Source organism: Ruditapes philippinarum, unplaced genomic scaffold (genome assembly GCF_026571515.1).
Source record: "Ruditapes philippinarum isolate M1 unplaced genomic scaffold, ASM2657151v2 ctg1425_1_1_1_1, whole genome shotgun sequence".
Classification (NCBI taxonomy): Eukaryota; Metazoa; Mollusca; class Bivalvia; order Venerida; family Veneridae; genus Ruditapes; species Ruditapes philippinarum.
In genome coordinates this window covers 124,562-142,751 of record NW_026864317.1, presented here as the reverse complement: position 1 = coordinate 142,751, position 18,190 = coordinate 124,562, and the positions used below count along the sequence as shown (strand labels likewise).

Here is an 18,190-nt window from a genome sequence, read left to right as displayed (position 1 = left end):
GGGCATAATTCTGTCAAAATGCTTGATAGAGTTACCTCCTCCTGTCTACAGGTTGGGGTCATGATGGTGAACAAGTGTGCAAAGTTTCAAAGCCATATGTCAATGGACTTTGAAAATATTTGAACTATTACAAAAACTTTAACATAAGTGGTTACGCCGACGCCGACGCTCGGGTGACTGCAATAGCTCTACTTATTCTTATCGAATAGTCGAGCTAAAAATGGACTTAACTTTGTCAAAATACATTACAAAGTTATCCCCCCCACACCTTTTTTTAGTTATAAAACTTGACCTGCATATCTTACTTGCAACACTTCGTATATATTTGAAGTTTCAAATGATTATCTGTTCTAGTTTTAGAAATATTCAAGTACATGTTAAAATTTCAGAACATTTTCTAAGTCAATTTTTGACCTTTAAGTGTGGCCTTGACCTTAAGCTGGCACAAGGTTAAGATGGGTTCTGCACATTGCCCAGTTGGGGTGAAAATTTGAGTCAAGTTTAAAGAAAATCATTCTATTAGTATAGAATTTATAGAGCGGACACGCCATATTGTCTAGTATTGATTGTATGTAAATTTAAAGACTTAAAAAGGGGCATAACTTTGTCAAAATGCAATACAAAGTTATGAAATTTGACCTGCATATCTTACCTGTGACACCTCATATATCTTCTAAGTTTCAAGCAAATACCTGTGCTAGTTTCAGAAATATTCAAGTACATGTTAAAATATAAGAATATTTTCTAAGTCGTGTGACCTTGACCTTAAGCCGGCAAAAGGGTAACATGGGTTCTGCACATTACCTTGTTGAGGTGAACATTTGAGCCAAGATTGAAGAAAATCTTTCAATTAGTGTAGGACTTACAGAGCGGACACGACATACTGTCTAATATTTGATTGTTTGATATTTGAACTTCAATTGTGACCTTGACCTTGAGCTGACAGATAGGCAACATGGGTTCTGCACATCCCCTTGTTGTGAACATTTGAGCCAAGTTTGAAGAAAATCCTTCAATTGGTATAGGATTTATTGAGCGGACACGATAATGGAGACGGACGGACAGACTGACCGACGTGACAAAGCGAATCCATTATAGCCCCCCCACCACATTTTGTGGTGGGGTAATAACAATGCCTAAATTGTTTTTATATATTTTATGCTTGCATACCAAAACTGTGTTAAATTAAAGAAGATTTATCAAAGTTTTTGTGCTGAAAGCTTTATTTCATAACATAATTTATTTCATAAAAAGTTATTATAAAAAAGACCTCACTTACTAAACATTGCTTAATTTTTGCATAATTAGCAGGCTTTTCAGATTCAGGAATTGCAATACCAACTATTGCTATACCTGAAAGAAAAATAACACTTAAATCATACAGTCTTTTCAATAAAACACATACAATTTACAAAAATCTCATTCAACTCAAGTCAACTTTGTTGGACAAACTTATTATTGTTTGAATTATCTCTAATTATTATTAATCTTTCTCATTTACCTCCTGGTAATAGATGTTTTAATGTATCAGTTGGTGTTGTCAACGAAGCACATGCTAGCAAAGTAAAACCTGATTCGCTTTCATATCCTAGTAACAGTTTAAGTTTCTCATCTCCAATCTGGAATAAACAAACACAGTCAGTTTAAATTTCTGTATAAAAAATAAAGTTATGAATTAAAACACAGACATGATAGTATTAATGGCAGGGCTTTTATTTGCAGGTAAGAGAAGGGACCTTGTAGAGAAGGGACCTTGTTTTTGCAAAACGGGATGAAAAATCTTGATGTTAATTTCATGGAAAAACTGCATGAATGTAAATAACTTTCAAGACAGAGCCAGCCCTTTAATGTTCTATGCTGCATAAGAAAACAAATACGTGTTTGGTAAGCACAAATGCCCTCTGCCCAGATTCTTGTAAATTTCAAATTTTCCAAATTCACTCAGTTATAGACAGATAAATTCCCCAAAAAATGTAAACACAGTTATATAACTTGACAGAGTCATGACCTTTATTATGAAACATGTAAGCTGACATGCTATTTGATGAAGTTGAAAAATATTCAACTTTCCAATAATAATTTATTAAATATATATAAATGCAAGACCTTGACCTCAAACCAATTTTACCCAAACTTCAAACTTTAAGGACTGCCAGAGGTACAATGTATGTTCCTTCCAAATATGAGACATTAATAACAAATAATAAAGGATGTATGAGAATGTGTAAAAATATCTATTGTTGGCACAGGGGAGCTTGACCTTGTGACTCCCCGACACTGGACAATCCAAGGTATGTTCCTTCCAAATAGATACTTTGTACTGATAAGTGAGTGTGGAAATTAGAAGCCATTAGTACTAATAGACCTAGGGATGATTACATTGATCAGTAATCAATTTAATTACAACAAGAAAAGTCAAACGACACATATCCCCCTTTCTAGCCCTTGACTCACATTATTGGTAATTTTGTTAGAGATACTTGCCATAAATGGGTACATGGAAGTGTTCAATTATAGAAAAAAGAAAAATAATGAAGACTTTGTGTGATAAATAGTTTTAAAGATAATGAGACATTTAAGGCCACTGTGACTTAGACCTTTGAACTAGTGACCCAAAATAAATAGGGGTCATCTAATAGTTATGACCAATCAATATAAGAAATATGAAGACATTTTGATAAATAGCTTTCAAGATAATGAGCGGAAACCATACTAACATTCAAGAACCCTGTGACCTTGACCTTTGACCTAATGACCGAAAAATCAATAGGGGTCACTAACTAGTTACGATCAATCAGTATGTGAAATATGAATACTTTGTGATAAATAATTTTCAAGATAATCAGCGGTAACCATTCTGACATTTAAGGCCCCTGCAACCTTGACCTTTGATCTAGTGACCCTAAAAGCAATACCAATAATCTGTTGGTTATGGCCGATCACTATGAAATATGAAAGCTTTGTGATAATTATCTTACAAGATAATCAGCTGAAATCATACTACCATTCGAAGATCCTGTGACCTTGACATTTGACCTGGTGACCCCAAAATAAATATGGGTCATCTACTAGTTATGACCAATCAATATGTGAAATATGAAGACTTTGTGATAATAGTAACCAAGATAATAAGCAGAAATCATATAACCATTCAAAACCCTGTGATATTGACCTTTAACCTAGTGCAGGGCTCCAGATAAGATGCGTATACGCGTAAATTACGCATGGAAATAACCCGTTTACGCATTCAAAACAAAATTTAAGCGTATGAAAACGCACACAAAATTCAGGTTACGCATTGAGCAACATTTCTTTCGCGTAAACGTAACCGAAAGTAAACTCGGTGATTATTTTATTTTCAATTTCGCCTGAACGCTTTGCAAGCGTCTACCGGTAACTTCCTGTATTTCCGAACATCATTGGTTGTTATCGTATGCATAGTATGGTGGTGGAATTAACTTCGTATGAATGCTTTGCAACCAAACTCCTCACAGTGATTACCTCCCTTGGCAGAATTGTAATCACTGCCGTCACAGACGTCACATGATGATGAAAGTCACATGACGTAACGTCGAAATTCAAATGTAAATATCGACCGTTACATAGAAAATCTAACGTCATTTTTCTCTTTCTGATTTATTTTTTTACTTTTTGTACCTACTTCTGTTATATTTTATCAAAAAATTATCAAAAGTATACAAAATAATAAAAAATAAATTAAAAAGATAAAAAATATAAATATCCAAATATTGATATTTCAATGTTTGTGATGGCAGAGATCTCTGTACTGATAAGGGGAGATCACTGCGTAGGAGATTGCTTTGCAACGTCTAACGGTAACTTCCTGTAGTTCCGACTATCATCGGTTGTTAGCGTATGTATAGTAAGGTGGTGGAATTAACCGGTACAATGTCGCTGTCTAAAGTTAAAACGATTGACTCGTATTTTCAGCCGAAAAAAAATCGACCCAAAAGTAATTGTGACGGTTATAATTAATGAAATAATTAGCGCTGCCACGTATGAGCAACAGAAACATGCCTCAGGTTCAGATAAAACGTATGCCGTTTGGAAATGCAAGATTATAAACCAAGAGAGTCCAAAAAGCAAAAGAAATGACTTTGACATATCTTGTATTACACGTATAATAATACAATAAACATGGAAGCATAATAAATCTTTTACTCTTTTACATACATTTTAAGGAGTAAAAATACTCCTGTCAAATTTCAGATTTCAAGTTTTACTCATTCACAAAAAAATCAATGAGTAAATACTCATTGCCCTAAAAAATTATCTGGAGCCCTGCTAGTGACCCCAAAATTAATAGGGGTCATCTACTATCTATGACCAATCAATATGTGAAATATGTAGACTTTAAGATGAATACTTTTCAAGATAATCAGCGGAAACCATTCAGACCTAGGGATCACCATGTGAAATAGGACAACTTTGCGATGAATACTTTTGAAGATAATCAGAAATTATTTTGACATTTAAGGCCCCTGTGACCTTGACCTTTGACCTAGTGACCCCAAAATCAATAGGGGTCATCTACTAGTTGTGAACAATCACTGTGTGAAATAGGACCACTTTGTGATGATTACTTTTCAAGATAATCAGCAGAAACCAGCAGAAACCATTATGACATTTAAGGCCCCTGTGACCTTGACCTTTGACCTAGTGACCCCAAAATCAATAGGGTCATCTACTAGTTATGACCAATCACTGTGTGAAATATGAAGACCTTGTGATGAATGCTTTTCAAGATAATTAGCGGAAACCATTTTGACATTTAAGGCCCCTGTGACCTTGACCTTTGACCTAGTGTTCTCAAAATCAATAGTACTAGTTATGGCCAATTACTATGTGAAATATGAAGACATTGTGATAAATAGTTTTCAAGATAATCAGCCGATACCATGTGGTCTACCGATGGACAGACAGACATTAGCAAAATAATATACCCCCTCTTCTTCGAAGGGGGGCATAATTACTTTCAGATTTTATTGTAATTGATTAAGTTTGATCACTCAGGCTTGCCTCTGTAATCAATTAAATTACAATTACTTTAAGAGAGTAATTGATTGATAATTGATTACATTCAATGTACAGTATAATCCCTACTTAAGATTACCCCAGAATTAAGAACACCCCGCTTTTAAGACCATTTTTAAAAAATGTTCTTTATGTCAGTGGTTACTTGATCAAGAATTAAGACCACTTTCAAGACCACCAGATTCAGTCCAAATTTCTGTTTTTTTCTTAATTTGAGCCAACTATTGAGACCACTGATATTAAAGTCAACACCTATCTACATCTTAATTTGTTGTTATGATCTGCTTGATTGCTCTTTAGCATGACAAATTTTAAATGTTGCTTTCAGTACATTTATTTTGTAAAGAATTAAATTTTTATTTGATTTATGTAAGTAATATATTGACATATAATAATTGATATTGAAATCAAACTAATGAGAGCATAATGTTAAATTTCTTTAGAAATATGTTTTCCTCTCATCAGATGATTAAATATCATAGCATACTTTTATAGTGTATTTCATACTGTATTTGTTCATACAAAATGACTCAAAATGGTCATAAAGTATGTAAGTCTTAACTGAGGACTTTTACAGTATAACTTTAAAACTAAAATTATACTGCATCATGTTAAACAATAGTGATAATAATAATAGTAATAACAAGAGCACAGCTAGGCGGAGCATTATATGCTCGAAAGTGTTGTGTTTTTTTTTTTAGTAAGGATGAAGCATTTGTAAGACATGGGAATTAAATAAAGTATTACCTCCTTTAAATAGCAATCCTCCTATGAAGTTTGAATATTGTGGGCCAAATGGAACTTAAGTTATGCTCTGAAAACTGTTTTCAGTTTTGAGGTGATAGCGACCTTGAACTTTGACCTTGTGACCCCAAAATCAATAGGGGTATTCTACCCAATATGGACAATCATCCTATGAAGTTTGAACACTGTGGGCCAAATGGAACTTAAATTATGTTCTGGATACTGTTTTCAGTTTTAAAGTGATAGTGACCTTCACCTTTGACCTTGTGACCTCAAAATCAATAGGGGTCTTCTACCCAATATGGACAATCATCCAATGGAGTTTGAATATTGTGGGCCAATTTGACCTTAAGTTATGCTCTGGAAACTGTTTTAAGTAATAGTGACCTTGAGCTTTGACCTTGTGACCCCAAAATCAATAAGGGTCTTCTACTTAATATGGACAATCATCCTATGAAGTTTGAACACTATGGGCCAAATGGAACTTAAGTTATGTTCTGGAAACTGTTTTCAGTTTATAGGTAATAGCGACCTTGATCTTTGACCTTGTGACCCAAAATCAATAGGAATCTTCTACCCAATATGGACAATCATCCTATGATGCTTGAATACTGTGGGCCTAATGGAACTTAAGTTATGCTCCGGAAACTGTTTTCAGTTTTTAAGTAATAATGACCTTGACCTTTGAACTTGTGACCCCAAAATCAGTTGGGGTGTTCTACCCAATATGGACATTCATCCTATGAAGTTTGAACACTGTGGGCCAAATGGAACTTAAGTTATGCCTCGGAAACTGTTTTCAGTTTTAAGGTAATAGTGACCTTGACCTTTGATCTTGTGACCCCAAAAGCATTAGGGGTCTTCTACCCAATATGGACAATCATCTTATGAAGTTTGAATATTGTGGGCCAAATGTAACTTAAGTTATGCTCCGGAAACCAAATTGCTAACGGATGGACAGACGGACGGATGGACAGACAGATTGACGCCAGGGAGTATAACATAATATGCCCAAAATTCTTTCGGCATATAATAAAGGCATCCTTTGAATAAAACCCAATTAATATAGTTTCCTGTTAAATTTGAAAGGAATCAAACCAAATCATAATTACTGACTGAATTTAAGCTCTAATTGATTAATTACAATTAAAATAATCAATTTTGACTGAGCAAGGTAATTAATTACATGATGATTACAGTGTAATCATGTAATCAATTAAAAATCAATGATTATGATAAATGATTACCCCAGGTTTGACATAACCAGTTAAAAGTGCTGAAAAGTACATAAACATGTAAAACTTTAGATAAATGAAATCCATCTTGCTGGTTTTAGTTTACCAAGTAAGGATGAATAGGCAGTTCAATTACTGTATGCCTAGGGGCATAAAAAAGCTCTAAATGGTGATGTTTGAAGTCAATTAATGTACATGTATGCACATTCATAAATGTATATAAGTACATAACCAGTATGCCCACTCAATTTCAAATGTAGGGGCACATGAACCCCCTGTCATTGAAAATTGGGGGGGGGTACATATCAAAATCTGGGGGTACACAGAAGTTTAAACATGTTTTTGTTTGATAGAACATTTGAGTCAACATGATATTAATGAACAGTTGTTTCACTTAGTATTACTACCCACTAACACAGACACAAACTCTTATCATTTAAGGTAGCAATGAAACAGCCATTACAATCACTGATCGTTTGTTAAGTCCATGCAGTTATTACCAATAACCAAAATTTTGTATTTCCTAAATTATGTACATTTACTTCAAAAGGTCATTGTTTATATTTTTATTTCATATGACATTTGTAAAGTTCACAATTGAAGTTAGTTGTTCAAAAGATCAAGTGACTAACTTTCTTTTGATCATTTGTGAACTTTTTGGCAGTTGTAAATATCCAAAACATTTGTCTTAAGACAGTACATGTGACGTCAAGACGTGGTTAAAATATTTACAAATCAGACTGAGATGACTTTTTGAAAGCAGACATGCAATTGAGACCAGTTTAAGACTGTTCCAAACAATTGGTTTCATTATCTACCCGGGAGGACCAACCGCTGTTGAAAGCACTTTGGCCCAACCCGTTTGCTTTTGCTGTTTAGAATACATGTGAAATTTGTATCTGTATTGTATATACATGTATATAGCAATAAAATATGATTAAACAGATTAAACAGAATTGGTAGATGGCAACAACATTTAATTGATAATTTTTTTATGCATATTAGGTTATCCCAAACATTCATTCTGACGATTTTACTTTGCGTGCATGTACCCCCTGCTTACAATTTGTATGTGTGCATATAGAATTTTGTGGGTGAATTACGCACTGTATTGTGTGAATGGGCATGCTGCATAACATATAAATAATCAGAAATTATTTAGAAAAAAATAATTTTCATTCTTAGTGAAAATGTCGTATGACATGCAAATTACTGACTTCATCATTGCATTTATTTATTATTGAAAAAATGCCATTAGGCTAGCCAGAACAGTGCATATATGGTAGACATATGCTACTCATGTATGGCTAGTCCTTTTGGCTAACTGTACGGGCCCGTATGGCTAGCCACTTCTATAAATAATCTGACTACCCTTGTTACAAACTAACTCCTAGTATTTCTTGATTCTGTTGACTGTAGTGTTACATTTAGGTTCTTAGAATTAGAAACAACATAAGTTTCATGGAACTGTTACTTTTTAAGTTTGAGAGACCTAGACTACTACTTTTAAATTCCTAATGACATCCTGCAAAATTATTAGTATCCGAAATATTGCACTTCCGAATTTAGCAACAATAGCTCAAAGCATATTCAGTCTTTTGAAGAAAGTTTTATTGTTATGTTGTTATTTAAAATATAAGAATTAACAACAATGCGTGTTTTCCATTATAAGAAAACGGTAAATATCAAGCAAATAATTCGTACACGTAATAAATCTGCCAAACTGTCGGCGACGACGACGGTAGCCATTTTACTTCATACGAATATCTCCGTTGTTCGGTCACCGGAATTTGGCTAAAATCCGGTAAGGTGGTCTCTCAACCCGGTAGTATTTTTAATTATTTCAAGTCATCCAAATTGAGAATTTTACATTTTAAGTATATAAAGTATATAATTTTAGTTTATAGTTTAAGTAGATCTATATAATTTTGAAAATCCTGCCTATTAGAATTTCGAATGGCGGGAATGCCTCGACACCAACTTGTTTAGCAGGTGGTAATTAAGCCGGACCAATAGATTTGAAATTTGGGTGGTCTTTCTGGAAGTCAGGTGGTCAATTATTATTATTTTATTGTTTTTGATTTTTAAAAAAAAGAACCTGCAGATTTAGATAAAATATGCTTAAAATTGGTGACAGAGATATATTATTAACAACTAAAGAAAACAAACATTTTAGATATACATGTGTATTCTAAATAAATATAACATAGTTGAATGTTTATCTGATCAGAAATTAAGGAGAGCAAGTCAGTAGGTATTATATTGTAAAGTTATTTGTGTTTTTACCTCATTTAAAAATACATAACATATTTATGTAAAATGACCTCCCGCAAATAGTGAAATCATTTGTGTCTGCCTTATTTTCTTACTGTTATTTAAATATTCATTGCTGATACGTGGTACACTTTATAATCATAATAATTATCTTTTATTGATTAACATTTTTGATAAACTATCAAATTACCAAATTATTTACAAGGAAATATCTAAAGGATAACAAATAATACCAACATTAATTATGTATAACCACGGATTTATGTAATGTAAATCCGTGGTATAACTATACATAGTTTCACAGAATTTAACCTCCCTGTTACTTGTTTGTTGATTTTTTTTTACATGAAGTATTTTTAACCTTTCAAAGCAATTTTAACTGTGGATGAAATGAATCTCTTATTGTTAAAATAAAGATAAGTAGCCAAGAGTTAATTACTAGATACATTGCTGACATACAATTATAAGTATCTGAAATTAGTTTATCCATATCCCGTACAATATCATAATTGAAGAAAAGTACTAGCATCATTTTAAAATGAATTTGTTTACCTTCATTAATAAAACAAATTCTTTACTCTTCTTACTTGCATAAACACAATTTTAGCAAGTTGAAATGAAAGTTTTTGAAGACTTAAGAACTTCTATAATAAGATTAACAAACCACATACATGTACATCGGACAAATGATTGTAAACACCAAGTACATAACATATTTTTTACCAAATTGACATTCTCCCAAATGAGCCTTACACCATCCACGAAGTGGTCTGACGGACCAGTGGCTTGTAAAATTAGGTGGTCCTTGGTCTCGGACCAACGGACCACCGCTAATGTCGAAGCCTGGCGGGCGAGATCAATGGTTTCTGGTCGATCACTAGATTGACGATAAGGTACAGTAATGTATATTATTTTTATTATTTTATCGTCTATAGCAAGCTTATTTGAAGACCTTGTTTGGGCCCTGTGGTTAAGGTCACTGTTACTAAAATTAAAAAAATGGTCTCGATGTAATCAAACTTTGTATATATACCAATTAAGCCATGGGGTCAAAGTCAAGGTCAATTTTTCTAAAAATAGAAAAAATGGTTTCCGTTCGATAAATAGAGTTAGGTATTGTAAACCGAACTTTAGGCTATGTGGATGCAATGTACCTCGATTGGGAATCTGTGTGTGTGAGTGCGTGCGCGTGTGTGGGGGGGGGGGGGGAGGGTCAAGGTCACTGTTACTTAAAATAGAAAAATGATTTTCGAACTATAACTAGAGTTAGGCTGAATATATTGTAATCCAACTTGGTAACTACTGTTAAAATAGAAAAACGGTTTCAGTTCAAAAATCAGAGTTATAGGAATGAGATATTACAATCAAACTTGGTATATAGCAAGATTGTGAGAAGATTTGGATTGGTTTTTGCTCCCCTTAGAGTGAAGGTCAAGGTCGCTGTTACTAAAAATAGAAAAATAGTTTCAGGGGGTTGATAACTAGAGTTAGTAATGAGATATTATAATAAAAATTTGTATATATATATTAATTGGAACTGCTCCCCACACCAACACACCCACATCCAGGATCAAGGTCACTGTAACTTAAAATATTTAAATGGTTCCGGTCAATAATTAGAGTTAGAAACGAACTATTATAATCAAACTTAAATTTGAATCATTGTTAGTCAAACAAGCTAGTTTATGCGTGGCTTTGGATTGCTTTTGGTCCCATTGAGTTAATGTCTCCGGCTGTTACTATAAAAATAGAAAAATGGTTTCTGGTTGATAACTAAAGTTAGGAATGTGTTATTGTTATCAAACTTTGTACGAAGGATAATCCAGAATAGTCGTAATTAACCATTAAATTCAATTATATGTATTAAAAGTATAAATAACAATTAAACACTATGTCGCTCAACGTGTGCTAACAGCGCAAACATGGCTATTAACCATTGTTTGAATTGATGGGGGGGGGGGTCGTACGCATCTTACAGGCATAAAATCTTATTAATTTCATTTCTATATATCATTTTATGGAATAAAAAAGGTGCATGATAAAATTAGATGTAAAAAAAGATAAAATGTACGAAAATAAATATAAATAATACGTTATAGTTTTCGTAGAGCTATAAAAGTATCTGCCGTATCTAATTATTCCTAGATTCTAAAGCAAATGAATCCATCGGCTTGGATGTACTAAATTTTAATCATTGTAAGAATAAGATAAATAGAATAAATACTTAAAATACATCTTAGATAAATGCAATTCATTAATTCGAATTTTTAAACAAAAATGCATTAAAATTTCTGCAAGACTGAACATGACAGCACATTTGTCTTTTTTCAAGCGTCACAACGACTGTCACGGAGACTCATTCTTCTATCCAACCAATAGTGTGTATGTTATATCTTTAAGATTAGTGCAACTTTCTGAAAAAGCGTCTATATCCTCGAAGACTCTTGTTTCACTAACACAATATTTGTGCCGGGTTTCTTTGTCACTTTAGATGTTTCTTAAAGAGACTATCCAAACTGTTGACAGATGTTTATGAAAGCGCCGTTTTCCGGACGCCTTCATGACGACGATTCGAATAAAAGAACGTTGCAACTACAAACCGTATAATCATGATTACACAAGTATCCTAAATTGAAATGACGTTAAATTTTGTTATGGCGTATCTCGGGTGTTACACCAAGCTCCATTTTTGACATGATCCATTTTTGTATCAGGGCCTTCAAAATGGTGCATTTATAAAACTTCAAAGGACGTCGCGTTGTTAGAGTTGCACCGCTGTGGCATTTCCAGGGTTATTAAAGGCGGTCTGAGACGGTACCGGGTGCTTTTAAATCAATAAAACTTTCTTGTAAATGTATGAAACATCAAACTTTAATAACTTTTATAAAATAAACATCATTTTTTTTTCAGAATTATAAACAAAGTCCGGGTTATTTCTGGATCATCCCTCGTATATAGCAAGTTTATGCGGAGACCTTGCTTGGAATTGCTTTTTGGCCCAGTAGAGTCAAGGCTACTAAAAATGGTTTCCGGTTGATAACTAGAGTTAGGAATGATATCATCTTTTCAAACTTTGTATACATACCATTACATAATCATTTTCTCTGTGACTTTTATAATAATTACATATTCTTACAGCACAGTTTGTGGAATAGGGCATGCATCATTTTGAAATTTCGTGTTTGGTTCATTCATGGACCATTGGGAAATTTCAATATGACCTTGACTTTTCCCCACATTAACCTAATACAGTATATTGGTAATAGGAAAACCTGAGAATGTGGCCCCGCTTGCAGTGGATTTTGTTGAAAACCTGGTTTCTCATTTGTAAATGTATACATGAAGTCTCATTTCTAAGTACTTTAAAGGTTGTTTTTTTGTGTGTGAATCTTTGCGGGACTTCATCTTTGGTTGGAAGGTTTCAGGAAGTGCTATAAATGCACTAGAATACACCAAGTTGTTATCTGGATTATTGTATAGTGATAACATATATAAAAGCTGCAGAAAAAGTCCAAATATAAGTCTTATGAAAAATTGTTTGTGCTAACATTACTTGGATAGTACTTGTTGTTTTAAGTCACTGCTATCAAATTCCTTTATGCAGTGTTGTTAGAATGTTGCTTTAGATGTGATGAATTTACTACAGGATAAACCTGGGACAAGAAATATATGGCAATCTGATAAAAACCAGCTCCTACTGTTTGGGGTGTATGAAATAATATAACAAGATCTGAACTTTAGTTAGATTTCATGTATAGTAAACACAGCTTGCGGTGAAACAAACAACGTACAAAGCAGAGCACAATCACCATTGCATGCTCACCAACACCAGGGTAACGCTGTAATAATGGCAGTTTTATGAAAGATGCACTCGGACATAAGACGATCAGTGTTGTGATTAAAATCAAAATAATTTACGTTGGCAACATTTTATTTTATCGGTTTTCAATTAAAGTAATATTTAGGTTATGTATGAAGAGATACATGTATCAAGAAAAAGAATTTTATTTCTTTAAAAAAGCTGTATTAGATAATTATACAGTTGCATCTATTTAATTGAAAAAGCACTCTATTTAAAGTATTGTCGAAATACAGCTTCATAGTAATTAGGTCAAGATCCACTAAGGAAAACTACTAAAACGTCAATCCCCTTTGAGATTGTCGAAACATTGCGACCTCCTCCGGCATTGTTTACGCACCGGTCTCAAATATCGACAGTACAATGCTTCCTCCGGTAAAAAAATCCTCGCATCTTCTTGGCCCTGTCCGTCAAACACCGGATACAAGCTGAGGTGTGCCGATTGCCATTTGTAAGCCTCACCCTAGGTGACATTGAAAATAACCCAGCGATCTACTATTGCATCGTAGAAATTGTGGCATTGCCCAACAATTCTCAGCTTAATGATCTAGTGAACCTCTTGTTATTTTGTTGTTTTTCTTTTCATGAGAGAGGGAGATGGGGATGGGGGTATTTTGCATATACATTGTATTTTAGTTTATTTATATGTATCACAATATATCACATATATCGCGTTTCGTTTTTCATTTTCATTTGAATCAGTATAGTTTTCCTCGAATTGGTAATGTAACTGTAATAGTACCTTCGTCGGAAGGTTACATATAATTATTCAGTTAGTTAGTTCTTTTTGTCGACGGGAGGTGACATATTCAGTTACAATATAACAATGTTACGTTACGAGTTATATAAATCATTCAAGCACAATTAAACGACACATTAAGCCCCTTTCAATTACTTTGACCTATTTTGATTTTTATTGTATTAAAAGCTTTATTAAATTTTTGTTTCTCTTTGTTCTTTATCCAATTCTTTTTTTCCATAATTTATTTAATTACATGCTTTTAAAGTTTAATGCATGTTTTGGCTATAACATATGTATGAGAAGTAGCCTATCCAATCAAGTATAGATGTAATTTGAGTGGTCTTCTCTATCAAATAAATAAGCTGATATTCTGCACAATTTATTGGAAACCTCTTCAATAATAAAACATTGTAATATTTTCACACACACTTCCTCGAAATATACATAAAGAATAAAAATTGAATATACAATATATTAATAGACCACTACTGTTGTCATGGTAATTTTAAGGCACTGGAGTCCGTGATTCTAAAAAGTCGAGTTTATTACCCCGTGAGGACATTTTGGATCTACGGTCTGGTTCAATATTTGAAAACAGTACATTATTCTGTTCATTTCGAGAAAACAACGAAGCACGTGAATGATTTCGAGATCTCATATGAATACGTGAACTTGTCCGATCTTCGTCAATTCCTGATATAGCAAATGATGACGCAGTCCGAGGAGTTCTCGGTTTAGTAGCTTCATGTTGAATACATCCGTAGAAATGATTGTATTTAGCAATGTGAGGCTGGCGACGTCTTTGATCTTCAAAGTGAATGCATTCTTTTTCGGCAGAAACAGCTTGAAAAAGGAAAGATGTTTATTACTATTTTTCTATAGAATATTTTTGTTTATCATAATACCAAAGAAGTTTTTGGACACTTATTAAACTACATATTTATTTTGTAATATATTGTTTTATTGATACGATCGTACATGTATATACATGTATGTATCATTTGTATTATAACAGTTCTATCTTATATCTTATAGCACAAGTATTCGCTGGCTAAAACTCAACATTTGTAAATTTTCCGACTATAAACCTTCATATATTTGGACATCAATCACTCAAAGCATGCATATTTAGCGACATTATGCGCTGTTACTAATCATACTTTTGCAATGGAACATGTGCTGCAAATTCAATTGCTTATCTCGATCATTTTACGCAAAATGTCTGACTTATAAGAGGTTACATTTTAAAATAATGTTTACTAAGAATGGCTTACTATCTTGCGACGGTATTGTGTTATGAATTTGTGTTGTTGTTTTCTTCAGATCTCCAAACAGTTTGAAATTTTCTACTTCAAATCCGAGTGTAGGGTTGCTTATCTTGTCTATTATTCTTATCTGCATCCGGTCCCTCTCACGTTTGTCCGCTTTCTTTCTCTTTAGGTCAAGGTCAGTCAGACCACGATTCCACTGGAAATAAACGTATATTGAGTATATATTATAGTGCTACACCCAGGGAGAATACGTTAATAACAACTAATGAGAAATCGATTTAGAGAAATGGTTAATAAAAACACACCGCGAACGAACCGTTTAAAAGGGATTTTTTCACTTTTAAACGTTGTATTGCAAAATAAAATGTTGGAGACTGAATGCAAGCAAGAGTGAAAGTGTCAGCCTACATATTCGTCCATATTGTTGGTTTGGTACTTTCTTAAATTTAAAATGGACAAAAACAAAATAAAACAGTAGAAACCCATAACACAAGACAAGCATATATATTTAAAAGATAAGACAAGATGTCTTTATTTTCTCCAAGAATGAATACGTTATATTTACCTGATATAAAAATGTATAATTCGACAGAGTTAACTCCGCATTCTTTAAATCCATTTTTTTAATATTAAACTGAATAATCTTTTTAAAAGTCAGTATTAGTTTTAAGAAAAAACTCGTGAAACATTGTTACTTAAGGTATAGGCTGTTAGACAAAACACCCTTAAGTGATTATAACTGACGTTGTTTTGACATCATATCAGTAACTTCAAAATTAAACAACTGATTGTCTCATATCTGTCTTCAAGTAGTACCTATTGTCAATAAATAGAGATATACACATAGAACAATACCAAGTTAAAATCCATTGTTTAACTTTGGTTTCGAATTACGTACGTTTCTTCGTTTAATGTCCGCATAAAATAGTGCAATATACATGTATGATATAAATGATAGATAGAAAGGGATATGTACAGAAAGGTTTGTTGTTTTATAAGTCATAGATACTAAATGATAAGATGTGTAACTTTAATAACAGTCATTAGTTTCAGTTTTCTTTATTTTTCCATAAAATATATATCATTTAAGTAAAGCTGGTCGATTTTTTCAAGTTTTGTTTTAACATTCAAAACTGGTCGCGTATGCCAGATCATTGAAGTTAAGCTCTTTAAACATGATTTATAACCATTATAAAACATGAAAATAGTACATTATGTTGACATAACATGTGTTGGCTTGATATATATATATATATATATATATATATATATATATATATATATATATATATATATATATATATATATATATATATATATATATACTCCTGTTTATTTTTTATCTTTATACCTGTCAATAAAAATACTTAAACTAAACAAACAAACAAATGTTTGTTTTTTTATGTTACATTCTAAAAGCAGGCATTGTGTAAAATCCTTGAAACTTTATGCATTTTGTAAAATGACTGAAGTGGTTGGTCATTTTATAAAATGCCTAAAACTCCTTTTTTTCTTTTTTTGTGTGTAAAATCCCTAAAATTTTATTGAAACTTTCAAGTAATTGCCTGCAATATTCCAGGCATGCATAAATAAAGGCATATATATAAAGTATTCAAAGTTTATAAGAAAACGCTACCCCTTTTTTAACCCTTTACCTCTTATAGACGTGTTGAGACGGCTTTTCGCCCCACCCACTTTTGAGGCCTCAAACAGTGAAAATAATGCCCTATTTAGGTCCCAAACACTGTTTTTCGTTTGAGAAATGTTGATGAAAAAGAAATCACTTTTTCATCGCCGCCCACTATCAAAAAGGTACATCAATGGGATGAAGGGGGTGTGCCCCTTTCTGTTTCGGGGTTTGATCGTTCGTTCGATCGTAATGTAACATGTGACCAACGCTGAAAAGCCCATTTCTCTATCTCATTCCATTGAGAAGTTGCAGCAGTTTGAAAACAGTTTTGATGGGAAAAAAACAATGCAAAATAGTGATTCTTTGGCAATTTTGAGTTGCCCCATGTTGTCATGGTAACATGAAATGTAAGATTAAGCATGCTGTTACAGAGGCTATGGTCCAGTCAACATTTGTGCCAAGTTTCATCAGTAGTGAAGCATTTTTCATAGTTTACTTGTTGGTGAATAATGTTTCGGCCATTTTGTCTAAATTAACGATGATGTCATTTTTATACAATATGAAACAGATGATAATATCATTTTTTAAAATATCATAATGTAAATTTTATGCAATATAATAAAATAAATTTTATATAAAAAAGATAATGTTGATTTTAAAAAATTAGTTTTTTTTTACAATATTATGATGTTATTTTAGTTCAAATTGACAAGACCAAATCTTTTTAAACATGGCAATGTTAATTTTTAAAAGAATTAACATTTTTTATTACTTTATTAATTTTATTTTAAATGCTAAATTATAAAAATTTCGATCATTTTTTTATGAAAATTATACCTACATTAATTTGGGATAACGTATACTCCCGTTCAAGTTTCCCCAGCGTTAAAGAATCCATCGTGTGGTATGTTTTTTATACGTTACATGTTCATATTGATATTTATATACACACTTATGCCTTGTAATTATGAAAATGATTTAATATATTGTTTATGGGATTATATGATATAAAAAGGAGTCAGGGATTAAGTTAGTATTAATGAATAATCCCTAGCTATAGTATTTGATTTAGATGTAATATAAACTAGGACAAAAGTCCTGTAGAATTTATTTTCGGATAATATAACAAAGAGATTTTTTATTTCGCAAAAAAGCTTCCCAATATCATAAAAAAACGATTTTTGCGTGAAAAAAATTTATATTTGTTTTATTTTAAATTACATTGATATTATTAAACCATTCCAAATGTTGTGAAAGTGTCGGGCCTACTCACAGAAAAAAATATTGACGGGGCATTCAAATAAAATGTATCAAAAATCTTTATTTATCTAGGGAAAGCCGGGCCTATGGAAGCAAAAACCTCCCCAAAAAACTTGTTCT

The 18,190-nt window shown here is 32.6% G+C and overlaps 2 protein-coding genes across 4 annotated transcripts in view; both read right to left on the bottom strand.

Annotated features, from left to right (window-relative positions):
* Positions 1-8,861, bottom strand: part of LOC132725174 (ufm1-specific protease 2-like) — a 33,503-nt gene extending 24,642 nt beyond the window's left edge. For both annotated transcript variants that reach the window (XM_060710261.1, XM_060710262.1), the window contains exons 1-3: positions 8,739-8,861; positions 1,502-1,619; positions 1,280-1,353 (exon numbers count right to left, since the gene is read on the bottom strand). In XM_060710261.1, coding sequence (XP_060566244.1) covers positions 1,280-1,353; positions 1,502-1,619; positions 8,739-8,783 — 237 coding nt within the window. In that variant the 5' untranslated portion in view covers positions 8,784-8,861. The remainder of the gene's footprint in view (positions 1-1,279; positions 1,354-1,501; positions 1,620-8,738) is intronic.
* Positions 8,862-14,272: 5,411 nt separating this feature from the next.
* Positions 14,273-17,790, bottom strand: LOC132725173 (uncharacterized). Of its 2 annotated transcripts, none has more exons than XM_060710259.1 (3): positions 17,652-17,790; positions 15,184-15,376; positions 14,273-14,752 (listed from the first exon to the last, which is right to left on the bottom strand). In XM_060710259.1, exons 1-3 carry the CDS (start codon positions 17,706-17,708, stop codon positions 14,415-14,417), a joined length of 588 nt encoding a protein of 195 aa, XP_060566242.1. In that variant the 5' UTR covers positions 17,709-17,790; the 3' UTR covers positions 14,273-14,414. The 2 variants fall into 2 exon arrangements, with proteins under 2 accessions (XP_060566242.1, XP_060566243.1); XM_060710260.1 differs by lacking the exon at positions 17,652-17,790 and adding an exon at positions 15,746-16,088.
* Between the last annotated feature and the right edge of the window lie 400 nt (positions 17,791-18,190).